The sequence below is a fragment of the Pteronotus mesoamericanus genome, unplaced genomic scaffold (assembly GCF_021234165.1).
Source record: "Pteronotus mesoamericanus isolate MK-2021 breed Mesoamerican mustached bat unplaced genomic scaffold, CSHL_Meso_final contig_105, whole genome shotgun sequence".
Taxonomy (NCBI): Eukaryota; Metazoa; Chordata; class Mammalia; order Chiroptera; family Mormoopidae; genus Pteronotus; species Pteronotus mesoamericanus.
Genome location: NW_026555006.1, coordinates 9421722 through 9440927, shown reverse-complemented (window position 1 = coordinate 9440927; position 19206 = coordinate 9421722). Strand labels below are relative to the sequence as shown.

The 19206-nt window shown below is 46.2% G+C and overlaps 1 protein-coding gene across 1 annotated transcript in view; it reads right to left on the bottom strand.

Annotated features, from left to right (window-relative positions):
* Nucleotides 1-13847, bottom strand: part of LOC129069377 (60S ribosomal protein L19-like) — a 29058-nt gene extending 15211 nt beyond the window's left edge. Inside the window, exon 1 of the mRNA XM_054572101.1 lies at nt 13733-13847. Coding sequence (XP_054428076.1) covers nt 13733-13847 — 115 coding nt within the window. The remainder of the gene's footprint in view (nt 1-13732) is intronic.
* Between the last annotated feature and the right edge of the window lie 5359 nt (nt 13848-19206).

Below are 19206 nucleotides of genomic sequence, written 5' to 3'. Positions count from 1 at the left end.
CGTTGCATGATTAAATGCATTAACAATATATTTGAAATGCTGAGAGCCATACCTGACACATAGCAGTTAATAAAGATCAGCATAATACATTACATAATTGAACATGGATAGTACATACTACCTTATAACCTTTTGTTGTTTGACAAAATATCTTGAATATTCCATATCAACAACTATTCCTTTATCACATGATTACTAATGTTAATATTTTTCATCATATAGATGCACTATAAGTTTTCCAACTTACCCTCATTGTTAGAAATTTAAATTGCTTCCAGTTTTTCTCTATTATAAACACTGTTATGTTGAACATCTTTGTACAAATATCTTTATACATTAACAATTATTTTTTTCTTTATTTTTAAGTGTAATTTTTGGGTCAAAAGCTATGCATATTTTCTGACCTGAGATATAGATTTCAAGTTCCTGAGACAGGTTGTTACAACAGAGGCATTTCCTTAGGGACCCAAGTCCAGAGGTTGGGGCAGCTCCTGGTCCCAGCCACTTCCCCACTGCCTTCTCTCCCAGAACCAGCCAGATAGCAGTGCATGTGTTCAGCCACCACAGGCTCCAATAATCCTGTTTACTCTGTTCTGGACAGGAAAACATCCTGGATGTTCTCTCTTCAGGGGATATCAAAGACCTTTCCTTTGAACTTCATCTAAGAGAATTAAAAACAACCACATCCAACATTCCTGCTATTTCACTGCTGGACTTTCTGTTCTTTGACTGTGACATTATGTTTACAGAAGCATCTATACTCGTAGACACTTCTCACTCATGGCTTCCCCACTCAGCAGAAACTCATCTGTTCCCTATGGCCTAACTCAAATGCCACTTCTTCCAGGAAGCCCTCTTCCCTTCCCATGCATTCTGATGTAAAGAAAAAAAAAAAAGTCTAGTTTTGGCTTGTTTAGTCACACAGTATGGAATACGCTTTCCCACAAGAAAAAGGGAGGCCACTCTTGTCTTTCAGACAGTCTGAGCAATCCACACCCATCCTCTCCCCTACTTCCCCAGTTAAATAGGAATCAGTCATCCCAGAAAAGGAAGGGGGGCCATGCTGGTACTCAAACTGAAAAGGGGGAATTACCTGACCTGGAAGGGTTTTCCAAGATAGCAAGATAAACTACGGTAGCTGCTATTTTTAAAAATGGGGACCGGCATCCCACCCCGTGGAACAGCCCCCACCCAGGAGAAGTGGAACCTCTGAAAGAGTACAAGGAAAAGCCAAAGACAAGACTTAACATGAAGAATCGTGGCTCAGGGGCCACAAGGACAGCATCTGCCGTTCGTGTGGGAGGGGAATTGCCTCCCCGAATAGAGCAGAACAGGAGCAGGTCTAGCGTTTGTGGGGTCTGAAGCACACACAAACTGGGGAGCTCTCTTTTCGGGGAAAAAAACCCCTACAAATATAAAAAGCCCACAGCCGCTCTAGTGTACCCAGTGGGAGGGGAAGGATGATGGAGGAGATGGGGGTAGGGAGAGGCTACAGTCTCTTAACCTCACTAATTGAAGTTAAAATATCATCCTTTTGCAAATTTTGCAATAATATCTGACCTACGGACGCTTTCCAGGGTCCCTCTCAGAAGGGGCCTGTGCAAGGGATATGCTCTGAAGCTGAAGCTTCATAAATGTCACCCTTGTAGTTGGGGCACCTTGAAGCAGAATCTTCTCTAAACTTCATTTCTTAGAGACCCCCCCCAGGGCTGGGGCAACTGCTACCCTATACAGCTGAGATAGAATTTGCTACCAAATTCAAGGAGGGTGGCAAGCCAGATTTGATTTAGAAATACAAATAAATACAATACTTCTGGCACAGGAGTGTCCTAAAAGATCCAATCTCTACTATACTCAGGAAATACCTTTATTTTTAAAAGACAACTGGAAAACACCCTGAGAAAATGACTTCCTATCATAAGGTTCAGTTTTCCCACCTCAAACATGGGGGTGATCAAACTACCTAACTGGTTTGGTGGGAGAATGAAATGAGCTAACACATGGAAAGATCCTGACACAGGGGAGCCAGCATTTCTAAGCATCTCCTTGGTCCCTGGCCCTTGGGTGGGTACTCGGAAGACAGAGATGACTTAAACCAGGCCCTGTCCTCAGGCATGCAGAGCCTCATCACCCTGGAGGCCACTGAAGGGAGTTAGCTGTGCACAAATGAGCTTTTGCATAGCAGGGAAGGGAACTGGCCTGCAAGAAGTAGGCCCTCGGACTAGAGAAGCTCACTGTGACTGAGGCCCAAAGTGTGCGAGGACCAGCTGCCGGCTTTGGGAGCACACTTTAATTAGGCAGCCTGGGGGCAGTGGATCTGAGTGCAGGCCCTGACCTACTGTGTCGGCAGCAAATCACTTCCTTCTGGAAGCCTGAGTTTCCACCAGGATTTGGGGAGAATGTCAGGAGGACTATCTGAGGGAAGCGCCCAGCACAGAACAGTATTCAATGGGTAGAAACTTGTTCGGTTCCATCCATTCCTGCCCTGGTTGAGGTTCTTTGATAAAATGTTCCCTCTGGTTCATTGGGAGGCTATTTCTGAATATATCTTCTGTTTAAAAAGCAAGCTTCGAGATCCAAGAAGAAGGTTCATGGTACTTCCCCTTATATTAAATTCTACTGAATTCTGTTTAATTGTAGTATCCTCCTTCAAGCAGGAAACTCAAACCACTTCCTCCTTCTAGAACAGAGATTTTTTGCAGTGTCCCCTTTGCCCAGTGTCTAGCTGGGTGCCCAGCTGCCAGGAGCCAGAAGCCTTTGATTTGGGAGGGGCCCTGTGGCACATTCTCTTGGTTCCTGTGCTGACTCAGGCCAAGAGGTCTGGCCTGAGAAACCCAGGTCTCCATCCCAGAGCTTCTCCCCATCTCCCTTCCAGTGACCTTCTTTCTATTAGCATCCTCCATTCTGCCAGGCAGCCTGCTGCCAAGATGTCAGGCCACACTCTAGTACTTTTTGCTCACTCCCAGTATCTCATTCCTGCATGCCTTTCCCTGCTTCACCAGCTGTGTCCCTGCTGCATCTTATTCTCCTAAGGTTGAGGAACATCCTCATAGCACAGGCTGAGCACGATACTGAGAGTCCTGAGACCTCAGCCCTGCCAGCAATGTGTGTGACATCAGGGAGGCCCCTGAGTTCCCATTTTTCTCACATGCATAATGAGGGCTAAACCGGATTGCCCAAAGGTTCTCCTAAGGTGCAGTCCACACATTCCCTGATCCTACTGCTCTTTCAATTAAGAACCCAGCTCTCTGTTCATTTCAGCATAAAGTGTAGACTTCAGTGCTTCTCTTTAGATTTATCATTCACTGAGCACTTGCTATAGACCAGGCCCTATTCCAGGGCCTAAAGAAAATTAAATAAATAGCATCACCCCTACTCTGAAGGAGCTCACAGATGAAAAACACGAATATTTAAAGATGATTTTTAAAAAGGGGCTAATTACTAGGGAAAAAAGCACAGAACTGTCAACCACAGGCCCCTCAGAGGCATTGTCCCAGAAGAGCAACCAATAGGTAGAAGACCTCTGAGCTCAGAGGAGGTGAGGGAAGGGCACTCCAAGACGAGGGAATAGCATGTACAAAACCAGTTCAGAGATTTAGAATTAATTCAATGTGTCTGACCTGCATTATGCATATTGTGATCAGCAGAAGGGTCTGAGAAAGGTAACAGAACATCCTGGAACTTTATGGACTTTGGACCTCCCCACAGAGAAGGAGATACCTCTGTCTGATGGCAGCCTGTGGAAGTTTCCAGTGCAATCTGATATCAACACACTCGCCAAATCCAGAAAAAGCAGAAGCAACTTCCAAGCACCACAACCCAATTTAGAGTGAGCCCAGGACTCTTGGTTGGTTTCACAGCAGAGTCTTACTAAGGCTTGAAGAAAACAGTCTTAAAAGTAAGACAAATATTTAGACTTTTAAAAGCTCAGCCTACAAATTAGGAAGAATGGGAAACTCGAATGTCAGATGTACAACTTTGTTCTCTCTAATTTAAAGCAGACTTTGTTTTCTGGTGGGAGATAGATTGAAATCCTCCTGCCTGCTCAATAAGATGGTAGAAACCACTTCTGAAAAGCAGTGTTTTATGTTATAGGCAAACGAATTTAATAAGGTAACAGAAGAAAAAAAGTGACGTCAATATGGCTTTATCTGAGAATCAAAAGAAATATATCGTCGATTCGACTGAAGTTGTTCCAGTCTTAATTGCAACAGAAGGGAAAAGTGAAAAATTTCCATTTTTCTGCTCCTCTTTGCTTTCCCCAAACCCTGACCCTAATATATTCGTTCTGAAAAAAAATAAGAGCTTGCTCAGCAAAAGGAAGATGGCATTTCACTTCACTTTCCTCCACCCCTTCCCAAAGTAGGAGGGAGCTCATACTTATTGAGTACTTGCTCTATGCCTGGCCCTTTATCTACATTTAACTTCCACCATAATGCTTAACCCTACAAGGAATTCTCTATTTTCTTCATTTTAAAGATAAAGCAACCAAAGCTCAGAGAGGTTAGGTGAATTTGTTAAGGTCACACAGCTCAGGTAACATTCTAGGTGAGTGACTGAGTCAGGATTTTGATCCTCATTCTTTTCTGACACTAAAACCCATGCTCTTTCCACCCTCCCTACTGCCTTTCTGTAATTTGGAGATTCAGTTCATGGATAATGAGTGTCTATGACACAGTATCTGTGAACGAAGGGCTTTCAAAGCAATGAAATAGTATAAGCTCCATGTAACCATTCATTCATCCAACAAATGATGATTGGGGAGCATGGTATGCCAGGCATTATTCTAGGCACTGGGAATCAAACAGGCAAAGTCCTGCCCTTAAATAATTTACATCCTACAAATGGAATAATGTGATGGGTGTGAATAAGGATTCCAGAGCCAGACTCTCAGAATCACATCTTAACTCTACCAATTGCAAGCTTTTTGACCATGGACACGTTACCTGAGCTCTCTATACCTGGTTTCCTTAGTAGGATAGAGGGACAAATAGTAGTATCTCCTTCACAATTGTAATAAGGACTGAATGAGCTGATATTTGTAAAGCATTTAGAGCATGTGAGTACTGTTCTATAAATAGTGAGAAACATAGGCATCAACAAAGTAAGACACATAGTGTGTTGTACAATGTTAAGTACAGAAATGAACAATAAATTAGGGGATGGGGATAGAGTGTGTGGTGGTAGGTTTGAAATTTTAGTTACAGTCACCAAGCAAGGCTATGATGAGGTGTCATTTGAGCAAAGACCTGAAGGTCAGTGAGCTGATAGAAGTCATGTTTCTTTCGTTGATGGTTCAGAAGTACTGAAGGACTCTGTGGTCCTACCTTTGACCCTTAATATCAGTTCCCTAGAGTAATCCATTTGGAGGTATGCTTAACAAATTACATCATTACATTGTGATATGATAAAAATTTATCAATGTGTTTGTAAGGGACTCATCCTCTAACACAGTCTCAGAGACTAGTGAAAAGGCCCTGAGCCTTGAGGGATAAGGGCATTTCTGGAATATTCCTTTATAATAAGGACAAACTTACTGAAGCTAACTCATGGTTTATAAGATACATTCACAGCTCTTATCTCACAGATAAGGGTTGTCGCAGTTGGCCCCAGGGACTGTACACAACGTACCTGATTCTGTTTTTGAGTTTCTATTGTACCACACCTGCCTGAAATCCTTTGGCCTTGGGAGTGGAGGTGGGTATGAAGACACTTTGCTGAGTTTAGATGTCCCTTGACTAAAAAGGATCAAGTCTGGCCACATGCTTACTGCCCTGACCACACAGGAATGCTACTTCAAAGGGCTTTTGACTTGCTAGAATCTTTGAAAACAATTTCCTTTTAGTGTACTCCCCATATGCTGTCCAAGAATTATCTTTTTTATCCAATAAAGGCCTAGAATTTATGGGCCTGCCTAACATATCTCACTCTTGTTATTGTAACGTGAAGTAAAGAATGTTGGCTTGGGAGGCTGGAGACAAGGGTTCAGCTGTCGGCTCAGTCTTTCACTCGCATGTATCTGTGTACATTCCAACTTCTGACCCTGGGTCTCACTTCCTTGTTTATAAAATAAAAAGACAATATGAGAAAACACCCCCACACACAAACATACTGCTCTTTACATACGGCTTGTTGTCTCTGGACCAGTCACATCATACATAATAGCTCATTTTAGAATTACAACGATCCTAAGTCGATGACATTGTTGTTATATTATAGGTATAATGTATAGTGGGAAGAGGAAGAACAGGATTGGAACCCAGACCTGACTCCAGCTGTTAAGCTGCAATTGCTTAGGCTTTCTAAGAATTTTTCCAAGACTGTGATTCCCTGACTTTTGAGACTGTAGGGACTATTCAATCTGGTTCCCTGGGGAAGCCACCCCATCCCCTTAACTACTCCTTGTCTACAGCATGAGTTGTAGATAATCTCTCTATTCCTCCAATATCTATCTCCCAGGCTTTAGCCCAGCTATAAAGACCCTCTGGCAACAAACAAACAAACAAAAACAATGAGAGATTGGCACATATGCGACAGACGCTGTCCAAAGCAATTCTCTGTTTCATCATCTTGCCCCTGGAGGCAGACCAGACTAAACACAGAAACAGTGCTTACAAGGAGGAGCCAGAAGCCTTCCCAAAGTGACTCACTCAGCTTCATAAGAAGTCTGGGCCTCCCAGGGATCAGCAGTTGGCCTGGAGACCGTTCTCTGGAAGCCCCTTCAGAAATGAAGAGGAAGACAGGCGGTGTGGTCTCAGGGAGAGACACTGTATGTGTAGCACAGTCTCTAACTCTCAGCGTGAGCTCAACCGATCCCTTCCCCAATCAGAGAGGCAGAATGGTAAGGGAAGCAGCATCTGAGAGTGAGGGAGTGAGGCCAGCTAGGCTCAAATCTCAGTTCCACCTCTTACTAGGGGACAGGAGATGTGAAAATTAAACCATGGCTCTTAGTGCCTAAGCTAGAGTTCTTCAGCTCTAAACTTGAATCTGGCCTGGAAGAACAAACATCAGGCTCTAATGACTAGCTGAGCTGTAGCGGGGATGCACTTAACTCCACCAGGCCTCAGCTTCCTCATCTGTAAAATGCATAGTGTCATGAAGGTCATTGGGAGAATTAAAGGTCCTGTATACAGTGTCTCACACACAAAGACCCTTGAGGACTATGAGGACCAACTCACTGCCCCACTCTACTCAGCCTGCATCGAACTATCCAAGAAATGCTTCAGGCCTATGCCTGACCCCATACCATTTAGGAAGCAGGTCTAGTAAGAACCAGACTGTAGTCAGAGGTTGGTTTGTAAATCTCATCACTATAGACTAATTCATCCAAGACTAGAAAAAGCAGTACATAAGCCAAGGTCCGTGCCCACTGAGTGGGGGTGCAGAGGGGTTCTGCATCACCATGGACATGCAACAGAAGGATGATGAGATATAACAATGACATGGCTCAAATGGATGAGGGGCCTTGCCTTCATAAAAGGTAGAAATCACTCTGATTTCTACCAGAGTGAGGCTGGACTCACTCTGAGTCCAGCAATTGAATGGCCTCTCCCAGGGCAACATGGACCTTTTGCATATTCAAACAGCAAAAAGATCATTCCCTCCACCTGTTTCTGGTTCAGTTTTTTTTTTTTCTTCTTCTTTTAATACCTGGCTCAGGCAGAGAAAAGCAAACTGGAGAGCATAAAGTCATGCCTACCTTTGCAGACATCACCCTGTCTCCTAGATTCAAGGGCAAGATCAAATTCAAGTGTATCCTGTGGGTGATTCTAATACATTCCTTTATTGAGATTACTACATATCCAGTGAATTTATGTCAGGACTTGCATTGGCTTCCCACCTGCCAAACGGTGAGGACGCCCCCCATCCAAGGGTCAAATCATGCTTCAGTGTGTCACAGGGGCTCTGATTAGATGTTTGGTGGGGTCCTGTCAGAGTACAGAGGAGGAGAAAACAGGAAAGTTTACTGAGAGTTTTGAAAGATGAATAGATACTTTGCAGGCAGTCAAAGGTGAAAGAAGGGCAATGCAGACAAATGTACATCATGAAAAAGACCGGGAGGTGAGAACTAGGCTGACATATTCAGAGGAATTATAAGAAATTCAATCATGGTTAAGGCTCAGAGTATGAGAGCTAGGATGGTATGAGGGGTTTCCTAACATCTCCCAAGGATCTGAATCATACCCAACTCCATCTCTTACATGGTTTTATGTGATCTTCACCACCTCTGCGAGCTTTGTGGTTATCCCCACTTTATAGATACTGAAACCAAGGCTCATGGTGGCTAACTGAGAATTGCCAAAGGCCACACAATTGAAGTGGGATCACAAAATCCAGTCTGTCAGGTGGCAAAGTCCATGCTTCATCTATTCTGTGTCATTACTTTTGATGCCATGATCCCGCATTTATTCCTTCAACAAATATTGTTGAGCCTTGCAATGTGCCAGGCACCATTTTAGTCTGGATATACAGCAGCTAAGCCAGACAAGGACCCTGCTCTCAAAGAACTTCTATTCTGATAGAGGGAGAGGATGGGGGACAAAGCATCTGAGCAAATGCCCATGGAAATTTTGGACAAACTCAGTGCTATGAAAAAAATAAAATGATGGGAAAGAGAGTGACGGTTGGTTGGGGGTGGGGAGAACAGTAGACAATTTTTCCTAGGATAGCTGGGGACAAGCTCTCTGAAGAGTTCACTTTAGAATGAGATGTGAATGATGAGAAAAAGGAAAAGAAATATGAGAAGATATAAGGAGATATGCTGTAGGCAGAAGGAAGTGCAAAGATCGTAGAGTGGATACTAGCTTGTACGTAAGGGGTCGAAAGCAGGCCAGTGCAGTTAGAACAGAGGGAGCCACGGGCATACATAGTAGGGGGTGAGGGCAGAAGGATGGAGAAGGGCCAATTAACCTGTTTCAGAGAATGCAGTTGGTCCTGCATGGAGAGAATTTAAGGATAGAATGTGGAATAAGGCAGAGGTTTTGTTGTCAGTTAGAAGGCTAGCATCCTTGGGAGAGTCAGCCTGGTACAAAGGCAATATCCCCACTCTGCCTCTTCCCCACCACAGAAAGGTCACAAAGCACTAGCCTGTTTTTGGTAACTTATTGCTGAATTCACTAGACAAATGTCCATGGAGTGCCTGCTAGGTAGTAGGCAGCATTTGGGAAAGTAGGATTTCAAAGGAGACATAGGTCGTGGCCTGCTCTCGCAGAGCCTTTATCCTAGTGGCAGAGTCAATTAAGCAAACAATTAGGAAAGCCTAAATGCAGCGCCTGGGGTGTCCAGGGAGTTAAGGGAGCACAGGCCTGGGGAGGGTTGGGGAAGAACTCCTGGATCAAGTGACATTGAGGCAGAGAGCTGGCCCTGAGAAGGAGGGGTGCTGCAGGCAGAGGGAACAGCATCCTTGGGGACCAGGCCACCCAGCCAGAGGTACAGCCTTGATTCAGATCACGTCTGTCTGATCTGAAGGTTTGCTGTTGCTAGTATCTCCCATGCCTCGTGAAACAAGTCTTGCAAAAACAGGCTGCCAGCTGTCCCTCCCCAGCGATGTCAGAGCAGCTGGGCTCAGAGTGGAAAGATCTCTGGGAGCAGAGGCCTCTGCATCACCTGACAAGCATGGCGATTATGAAATACATGTGTGCCTTCTCACCAAACATGTTGCACCACCAACACCCTCCAAGCGTCCTTCTTCCTGAAGACTTGTGACTGGGAAGTGTGACTATCTTCAGATCACTGCTAATAATAGCCCATACTTTGTTTTTTTCAAGCAACAATGAACTTTGAAGCCTGAGTGGTGGCAGTCACATCAGCTGGTCAATCCTTGGGTGAAATTCATCAGAAAGTAAAAGTCCAGAGATCTAAAGGATTCCAGGACCCTTTAAGGGGAAAGGAAATAGAAATTCACCTAAAATAAGCATCCTCCGTGTGGCAGACAGCACACACACACACCTCCTTTCAAATACAGATGTGGCACAGATGGACCTGGCATGAAACTAAATGCAGCCTTTGTGACTTTGTGACTTTGAATGTGACTTTAGGCAAGTCACTTCTCTCCCTCAATCTCAGTTTCCTCATTTATTACCTGGGATCTGAATACTTACCTTACCTATCTTACATACAGAAAAGTTCATAAAATGCTAAGCTTGGTGAAAGGCACACTGGAAGCCCTCAGGAAATGAGGAGGAAACATATCCAGAAGGGTTAAGAAAGCAGGTAAAAGATAACTCAAATCTGAAATCAAGCCTAGCTCCAAAGCCCTGCACCTATCTCCATTCTTCACGCTTTTCTCGTGTTAGAATTATACCTTCTGCCATTTGACTATATAGGGCCTCCCATGAGAGTGGGCAAATATATTTCCCTGCCCAGTGATAACAGGTTTGCACTTTGACTTATCATGGGCAAAGGAAAGTGGGTAGAAATACAACATGGAAGTTCTGGGCTGAGATCTCAAGAGGCATCATCTGTTCCATCATGTTCTTGTCTGCTCACTTGCTCATTTACAGTGAGAAAAATAACCAGAGGCTACTTCTCAACCTGGCCCCCACAATGAGATATATAGAACAAACCCCAACATGGCTCAAAGCCCCACCAAAGCTGTAGTCTTCACCTGAGCTGAACAGCCAACCCTTAGACACATGAATGAGGGGAAAAAAAATGCTCATACTTGTAAGCAACTGAGTATGGGTGATTTGTTACCTAGCATAATTGTGGCAATAGCTGACTGATACACCTCCACAAAAGAGTGTCACCAAGTCAGCTCAGCTCTGCAAAAATTTCTTCAGTACCTACTATGTGTGATGGGAAGTAAAAAGGAGTTTAAAAATCATCTCTGCCTTCAGAACAGTTCCATTGCTCCTTCTATCCCTCCTTTGCCGGGCACAGTCATGACACAGAAATCACAAATCCGTATTTTATAATAAGTAAAGAAATACATAAATAAATAAATGCATACATGTGTTTCTGTTATTGAGGAGGAAAGCATAACTCTGTTAAAGGACACCTAGCAATGTCGATGCATATCTTTTCCTGGAACTCAGCAGTGTGTCTGAAAGGACACTTTCCAGGGCATGTAAGACTCAGATAGTTCTTAGGAGATGGGGAGGATTTAAAGATTCAGGACACAGTCCTCTAGCCAAATCACAGAGCTTCAGCGGACAGATTTGTGTTCTTGTTTGGAGAGGAATCAGAGATCTGGGTCCAATCCTCAGGCTGCTGCTTGCTAGCTGTATTGCCTTGGGCAAGTCATGTATCTCTGACCTTCAGAGGAGTTCCTCCCAGGTCTCATCCCTTTGCCTGGAACTGCCCCCCTCTTCCTCTGCCTCTGCCTTCTGCCTGCCTCTGCCTTTGCCTTTGTCGGCCTCTGAAGACCCTTCCTGACCCCTTCTCCTCCAAGAACAAAGATCTCCTCCCCTTTCAGTCCTATCTATAGCCCACTGAAGTGATCATAGCCCTCAAGGAACTCCAGGATCCTTCTCTGTGCCTGTGTCTTTTCCAGGTGGGCTACCCTGAGCTACTGCAACATAGGGCACCTCCTTCTCCATCCCTGGACCCCCAGCACCTTGCACAGAAATAGGCTGCTAGTAAATGCTGGCGGATTTTAACTAAACTAAATGGAATTTCCCCAAATATCTTCCAGGGAAAAATTATATCAGAGGAGAGTTCCTACATTGTTTATTAAGCGGGTCTTAGGACCAAATGCAAAAGGCAAAAGGAGACACACACTTTGAAAAACACATCCACATAAACACACATGTATGCAAACAAACACATGTCAAAAACAACCCTAGGAGGATTCTGCAGGCTTGCCTCCCATTTAAAGCCTGTAATTTCCCTCTTGGCCGACACCGGCTTTGGCCTGGACCGTGTTTCACAGACTCCTGGCACGGAGTCTGCTGGGTTTGGGTTTAGTTTTGTTTTTTGTTTTTTTGTTTTTTTGTTTTTTCATCAGACCTGAAACTGAAGCCACAGACCTTTCTAAAACCCCTTCTCCGCTGTAGCTGCCATGCTTCAAACCACCTGCTTACCTCCCCAGGCCATATGGATCCATAAATATGTCCAGGTCCCATAACACGCTGGTAAACAGCCAATTCCTTCTATAAGAAAACAAAGGGACTCTCAGACCAAACAATCTGGGAACAGTCTGTGACCCAGACCGTGTCTCCATGTCCCCAGAGCAGGCTGTGTCTGATGGCCTATACTGCCAGCCAACTTTCAACATCAACGAGGTAGGGACACTGAAGGGGAAACCGAGGCACAGGAAAACAAACCAAAACCAACCAAGTTGTGCTGGTGACATGGGTGAAGCTTGTATGATCTTACATCCTGGGAGTAAGCAGTGGCAGCTGGCTTCTTAGGGTCAGACACAGCTTGTGTTCAAATCCTGTCTCTGACAATTTCTCCTCGGCAAGTTACCTAACTTCATTGAACTGCATCACACCTACCTTGCAAGGTTAACGTCAAGATTAAGTGAGTTCAAGAACGTGATGGACCAAGGTCTTTGTAGGCAGTGAATCAAGGGCGGTTTTTGTTATCCAAACAGTCTGTGGTCTCAGAACCGAAAGCCCATCAGGGTGCCAGCAGCCCCACCCCCGCCCCACCCCTTCTAAAGGGCTGTCTCCTCTGTGGCTGCACACCGCCTACCCCCACCCAGGCCACCCTGTGCTTGCAGTTTCTCAGGGTGGCCCGGCATGTCCTGCAGAAATTCTCATGGGCAGAAAGTTCCTCCTTAGGCTCACTCAAAATGATCTCTCTGGAGCTTTTATGCATTGGCCCTTCTCAGTCAGGACCATAAAAATAAGTGTACTCTCATGCCAGTGGCAACCTTCTGCATAACAGAGACAGCTCTGAGGCTCTCCTAGAAGCGCCTCCAAAATTCTCCAGACTTTCTATATATACATATGTGTACAGGCATGTATATGTATGTGTATGTGGGGGGGGCAATTACAAGGGACTCTGTAGGCATGTATAAGAGGTGCCCATCTAAGACTTGGAAGGTCCAGGCTGGCTTCTTAGAGGAAGGATGTTGATGCCTGAGTAGGACCTGGGAAGTGGTTGTGCAAAATCCTGCAGCTCATAGTGAGGGAACTGAGGATCAGGAACATGCCTCCTCTGCTGTGGTCGTGGGTGGTAGCTGATGTCTATGAAGTGTGTAAAGTTAGATATAATTGTTGTTGCATTTTTATTGTCTTGTTACTATTAAAATGCACCTTTCTAGGTCCAGCTACCTCAGCAGTCTTGGCCCAGCTTTTCCAACAGCATGTTTTCCCATTCACCTTCTTAGTAGACAGACAGACTTGGGTTGGTGTCCCAGCTCTGTCACTCATAGGCTAGGTGGCCTGATCTGAGTTAGACTACTTCTCTGGGCCTCAGTTTCCACATTATGAGACAGCACTGCCTACTCCCTGGGCTGCTGTGTGGATTAAAAGAGGTGTTGCATGGGAAGTCACCCAGCATATAGTAGGTATTTGGCAAAGGCTTGCTTTCTTTTCTTCTTTGCTGGACAAGGGGGTGCAGGCTGATCTGGTATTTCATCTCCATTAATGTTACATTAGGATATACCTGAAGTTGATAATGTTACACTAGGATAGACCTTCGAGGGTACTTGCATTTGAACTAAAGGGTACCAACTGGTTCAGTGATGTGCCAGGCTTAGGACACCAGGAGGGAGTGGGCACTGAGGCCAAGGACCTCACCCTGGAGGGGACAAGAAAGTCACAGAAACCGATTTTGATACCTGCAGTAGCAAATTTTTGTGCATACAGCAAGAAGAAGACTTTATTCATCATGGGGGTGAACAGCTGAGTCTTCATGGTGGAGGTGGCAGATGACTCTAATGGTGGCAGTGCCATAATGTCACACGGGAACTACTGCACCAGCCTCCCAAATATCTTCCCTGGGTCTGTACTTAATCCTCTAGAACTCTTCAGAAGATTAAAGGATCTTTCTACAATTAAAAATCAAATTACAGCATTCCCCAGCTGCCAAATCCATCATGACTTCTCATTGTTCTTACAAGAACACCCCCCCCCCCCACGGTGTCCCCCGTGGCCCCTTAGGCCTTCCAAGATAGGGCCCTGGCTTTCTCTGCAGCCCCACAGGCAGGGCTCCTGGAAGCCAGGCAGCTTCGATCCCTCCAGGGCAAGCGCCCACATGGATCTTCAGCCTGCCTTCTTGGAAGAGATGAGCAGGATTATGCCCTGCTCTTGGCCAGGACAGGTCTCTTTGGAGGACTCTGGAGAGACTCCATGGGAGTGTGAGTCCACATCACAGCAAGAAAGAAAGAGCACGCAAAAGGGCTAAGCTGCAGAGTAGTGAGGGCAGGGTTAAGGAAACCAGCAAGAGAGCTCAAGGAAGCTCTGGGCCAGGACAGCCCAAAGTCTGTATCCTTCTAAGGGTCAAGGGGAAGAGAAGGAACATGCACTGGGAGGCCGGAGAGCAGGAGCCAAGGAGGAGCAGCCACCTCGAGGGGGCTTATAGCCATCCTCGCAAAGCCAATGCGAGAGGAAGAAGAAAAGACTGAGCAGAGAGAAAGGTTGACACCTGACTTCTCTCTCCTCCACTCTCCTCTCTTCTGCTGCAGCTTCTCTTTGGCCTGATCCAGCTAGAATTTAGAGCCCAGGGGAGTCTGCATAATGCAGTTCTCAGAGGGTAGCCCTCTGGGGCTCTGAGCAGGCAGAGGGCAGCAAATTGATTGGGTGGGAATGACCACTCAACATGAATTGTCAACACAGTGGGCATCCTGGCACCCCACGGGGGGAATGGGAATAAGCAACCCTAAGAGGGTCAACTCTTCCCCAAGAAAAAGAGTGCCATGTAAGAAGAAGATGGAGCCTGGCTGACAGGCAGCATTCCCCGCCAGGCCAGAGTGTTCACATAACATCTGGGCTCTGTGTCCAGTGCATCTGCCAGAATAGTCCACATGGACACAGACATCTCATACCTTGGCTCGTGCACAGCTGTGGAGGGCAAGGGGGTTGTTTTGTGATCTTGGACCATCTTCCCTGCTCCTTACCCAGGACCAAGACCTGAGCAGGTGCCAGGAGACTTTGGTGCCACCCATGAGAGAGGCAGAGATGATTCAGATCCAATGACAGAAAGAATGATAAGAATAATAGTGACACAATAATGTGTTATATAATATGTCATGTTATTATTTTCACTATAATATTCATGCAATTGAGTTCTTTCTATGCGCCAGAGACTGTGTTCATTTTATTAATTTATGCAATTCTCTTCCATACCCTAGGAAGTGGCAGCTATTACTATTCCCATTTCAAATGTGAGAGTAAGGCCCAGATCAGGTAAGCAGCTTGCTGAGATCACTCACATCAAGCCCCCGCAGCGAGGCCAGGATGTTAACTACTATGACAAACTGTACTGAAAGCCACCTGAAGGCTACAGACAAATGGGAGAAAAAGGCCAGGTTCAAGTAATCCTTCATGGTTAAAGGATCAGATTTTGCTTTTCTAGAGCAATCTTCCGACACTGGCCCTGCACACTCTATTTTCCAGCTGCTCCAATTGTATAGCAGCCTGAGTACTCCTGGGCCTTTGCTCAGGCTGTTCCCTTTGCCCGGGACATCGCCTTCCCCCGGGATATCGCCTCCCCCCTTAATCCCCTCATGGTTTCACTGGCTCCACTTTGGTTTACTGTTTTTTGCTCTACGAAACCCTGCTGCACATCCCAAGTCTTGGGGAGCTGTTTCTCTTGGGAGCACTGAGGGCCAGCCCCTTGTCGTGCCCGCCACAGGACTCAGCCCCTCCTCATGGTCCTGTTACCCCACCAGGCTGCAAAGCCCTGCAAAGGCTGAGGCGCCTGCCTGGCTTACCCATGTCCCTAGAGCCCAACCCAGTGCCTGGCATGTAATGAGTGCCCAGTTAACATGTGGCAAAGGCAACTGGATGCCGGCAAGACTTGGCCACCAGAGTCTGGAGCATGCTGTGGCACACACACAGAGAACCACACCGTGTGCTGCAGGAACGGGGCGGGGGGGAGGAAATCTCTCCAATGAGCTGAGGCAAGAGCAGCCAGGGCCTTGAGGAGGAGATCCCAGAACAAGAGCCACTGGGCTGAGGTCCATGCAGGGATAGGCTTTTGATGGCAAAAAAAAAAAAAAAAAAAAAAAAGGATGGGGCGGGGGAGGTGTTCCAGGCAGATAGCATAGCATGTGCAAGGGCTCAGAGAAATAAAAATGCATGGCAAATCACTTGGCATGAATAACAAGAGGAACTGTGGAAGAAGAGACTTGGAAGGGAGACAGGGCCAGTCTGGTGAGGGGCATCTGGGCTGGGGAGCAGAAAGCTCAGAAGGACTTGGTTTGGGGTCCTTATTTTGCCATTTCCTGGCACCGTAACCTTGCGTGAGTTACCTAACTTTTCTAAGCCTCAGTTTCCTGATCTGTGAAATGGGATGATTATAGTGCCTGCCCCCTAAGAGAATTAAATGAAGTAATGCATGTAAAATGCTTTGCACAGCAAACAGCATGTGGCAAACATCATGAGCGCCAACCCAAATAGCCATGCTGTCCTTTCCGGCAATACAGGGTGGCGGGGGTGTCCATTAAAGGTCTTGTCAAGGAGGGGAGCAGAAGCTTACTCAGGAGGTGTTTGTGTAAGAGAGGAAGGGAAGGGGGGGCGTTTTGAACAGAACCTTAAAGAAAGGGCTTAGAGAGGTGAGAGTGAGGTGAGGAATATGTGCGGGCGGAGAGGCGACAAAGCTCAGGGGCTGTCTGGGGTCAGCACAGAGGCTGGCCAGCAGGAGGGGAGAGGAGTGGGACGGGCCAGGAGGGATGGAGCCGGCTGGATGGCACAGAGTCTCTGAAGCCAGTGGGTCAGGGTGTGTGGCTCTGAACAAATTGAGAAACCGCCGTGGGTTCCCGCTTCCTTCCAGGTAACAAGGGCTAGTCATCCCTGTCTTCGTATCCCAGTGGAGTCACCGAGTGGAATCCTGTCCGATGCCTTGAATGTGGTAGTCGTGGTCATTGCAGGAACACATGGTCTTTCATGAGCTGTTTCCATGCTGTATGAGAGTGAAGTGGGAGGGAAGACCAGAGAGAAGGCTCCCCCCACATCTCCTGGCAGGCAGGGCTTCCCTTGGCTCCTCCCCCCATGCTGTTTGTCAAGAGCCCACTCCTGACCTCAGACCACCCTCCTGTTGTGCCAGCCCCGAGGGGCAGACCCCAGCTGAGTTGCTTCCAAGTCTCACTGCTTCACGCCCACCCTCCTACCTGTGAGGGGCAGGTGGACTGGATGTGACCACATTCTGTCTGTATGATTCAGAATTCCTAAGCAAACTCTAAGGAGAAGAACTAGGAAGAGGAAAAGAGAACTGAAAAGGGCTCAGCATTAATTTGAGCCAATCCAGGGTCCAAGTTCTGGGAACATCGGGTACTATTATTACTGTCTTTTTGCCTCCCCCTCCACTTCAGCAGGAAAAAGTACCAGGGCCTGGGGGGCCAGGCACCCTATACTGCCCAGTCAGAGCCAGAAGGCTTATTGCTTACAAGGGGCGGCTGTTATTAATCCCTTTTTCAATTGAAAAAACTAGAGGCGAGGGGTTAAGTAACACTCCCACAGTCTCTAGCTAGTGTAGAGCCCAGATGTACACTCAGGTCACCTGGCCCCAGAGACTGAAAACTTACCTAATTTCAGTCCAAGTTTTAGGACCTAGACCAGGGATTCCCAGCCTCCGCACTGCAGATATCGGTACCAGCTATCCTGGGCATTGCAGGGTGTTTAGCAGCATTCTTGGCCTCTATCCACTAAAGGCCAGCAGCTCCCCCACCTTCCCCCCACCAAACACACACACATGCACATGCATGCACATACCAGACAACCAAAAATGTCCCGAGACACTGCCAATGGTGCCTGGGGGCAAAACCTCCTGACTGATCTACTTCCACCTGGGTAACTCAGCCAAGGTGCTTGGCCTCTGTGGGTATCACTGTCATTATGGGAGAGCATGGTCTTGCACCATACAAAACAATTGGGGTAAGTGGTCTCCAGGTTCTCCATGTCCCCTATGGGGCTAGGCCGGTAGCAATTTTATTTACATTTATTTTAATACTTAATATAAGTGTATTTAATTTTATCCAAGGTAAGTTAATCCTTACTAGTGTTTGCTGTTTAGAGTGATGGCAGAACACATCTATGTTTTTAAATAAAAACATATGGATGGGGACATGTTTGAAAAACGTTTGGAGATCACCCTGCCACGTGGTTCCAAGGCTTCTGCCTGACGTTGATCCTGAGTTTTATGGGACTGCAGGAGAGCCCTCTGCAGCCCTGCGATGCTAGTGGCACTTTTCCTTTCTGAGCTCCAGTTTCCTTATCAGTTAAGTGGAGATAGAAAAGAACCTACCTCATAAAGTTATTTTGTGGACCAATAAAATAATGCAGACACAATGCTTAGCACAGTATATTATAGTATTCGGAACTGTTCTTATTTTTATATACAGATGAGCAAGCTGAAGCTACAGAATGTTCCAAAACACCCCTTAGGTCTTATTTCTTGAGTGGTCAAGACCAAATCCAAACCTGGTGCTCTCACTCCAGGCCACCCACCCCTCGATGCTTAGACCCACGGCAGCCCAAAGAATTCACTGAGGACAGAGATCATCACTTTTTTGCCCTTACAACACTCGTTTCCCTAATACCTGGCACACAGTATCTCTTAAGTTTGGCTGAATAAATAAACTGATTCTCACTCTCATTTCATGTTACATCTTTCTGTCAGCCTTAATTTATACTTTCCTTGGCGAATGCCAAGTGCAAAGCTACTGCCCCAAAGGATAAGTGTTCATTAAAATTTGTTGAGGGAATGAATGAACAATGAACAAAGACTGTTTCTGTTTGGGCGTCAAGTCAGAATTCGCCAAAATTACAAAAGTGCTCAGGAAAAGGTACTCTCGTAGCCCCCCAGAATGTTCCTTCAACGCTTGCATCATGATTTATAACTGTATGACTATCAGCTTCTTCCCCTGCCCCCACCATAGACCGCAATCTCCACAAAGCCAAGATGTGTCCTTTGTGCTCATTGTCACATCTCTAAAGCCCTATATTTGTCTGGCACACAGCTGTACTCTTCACATGTCTGCTGATGGAACACCAGTCCATAAAGTAAGATCTCATTTTAGCTTCTCCTGCCTTTTGCAGCTGAGGCCCAGTGGGTATATGTAACAGAGTCCCAGTCAGCTGGCAACAGAGCCAG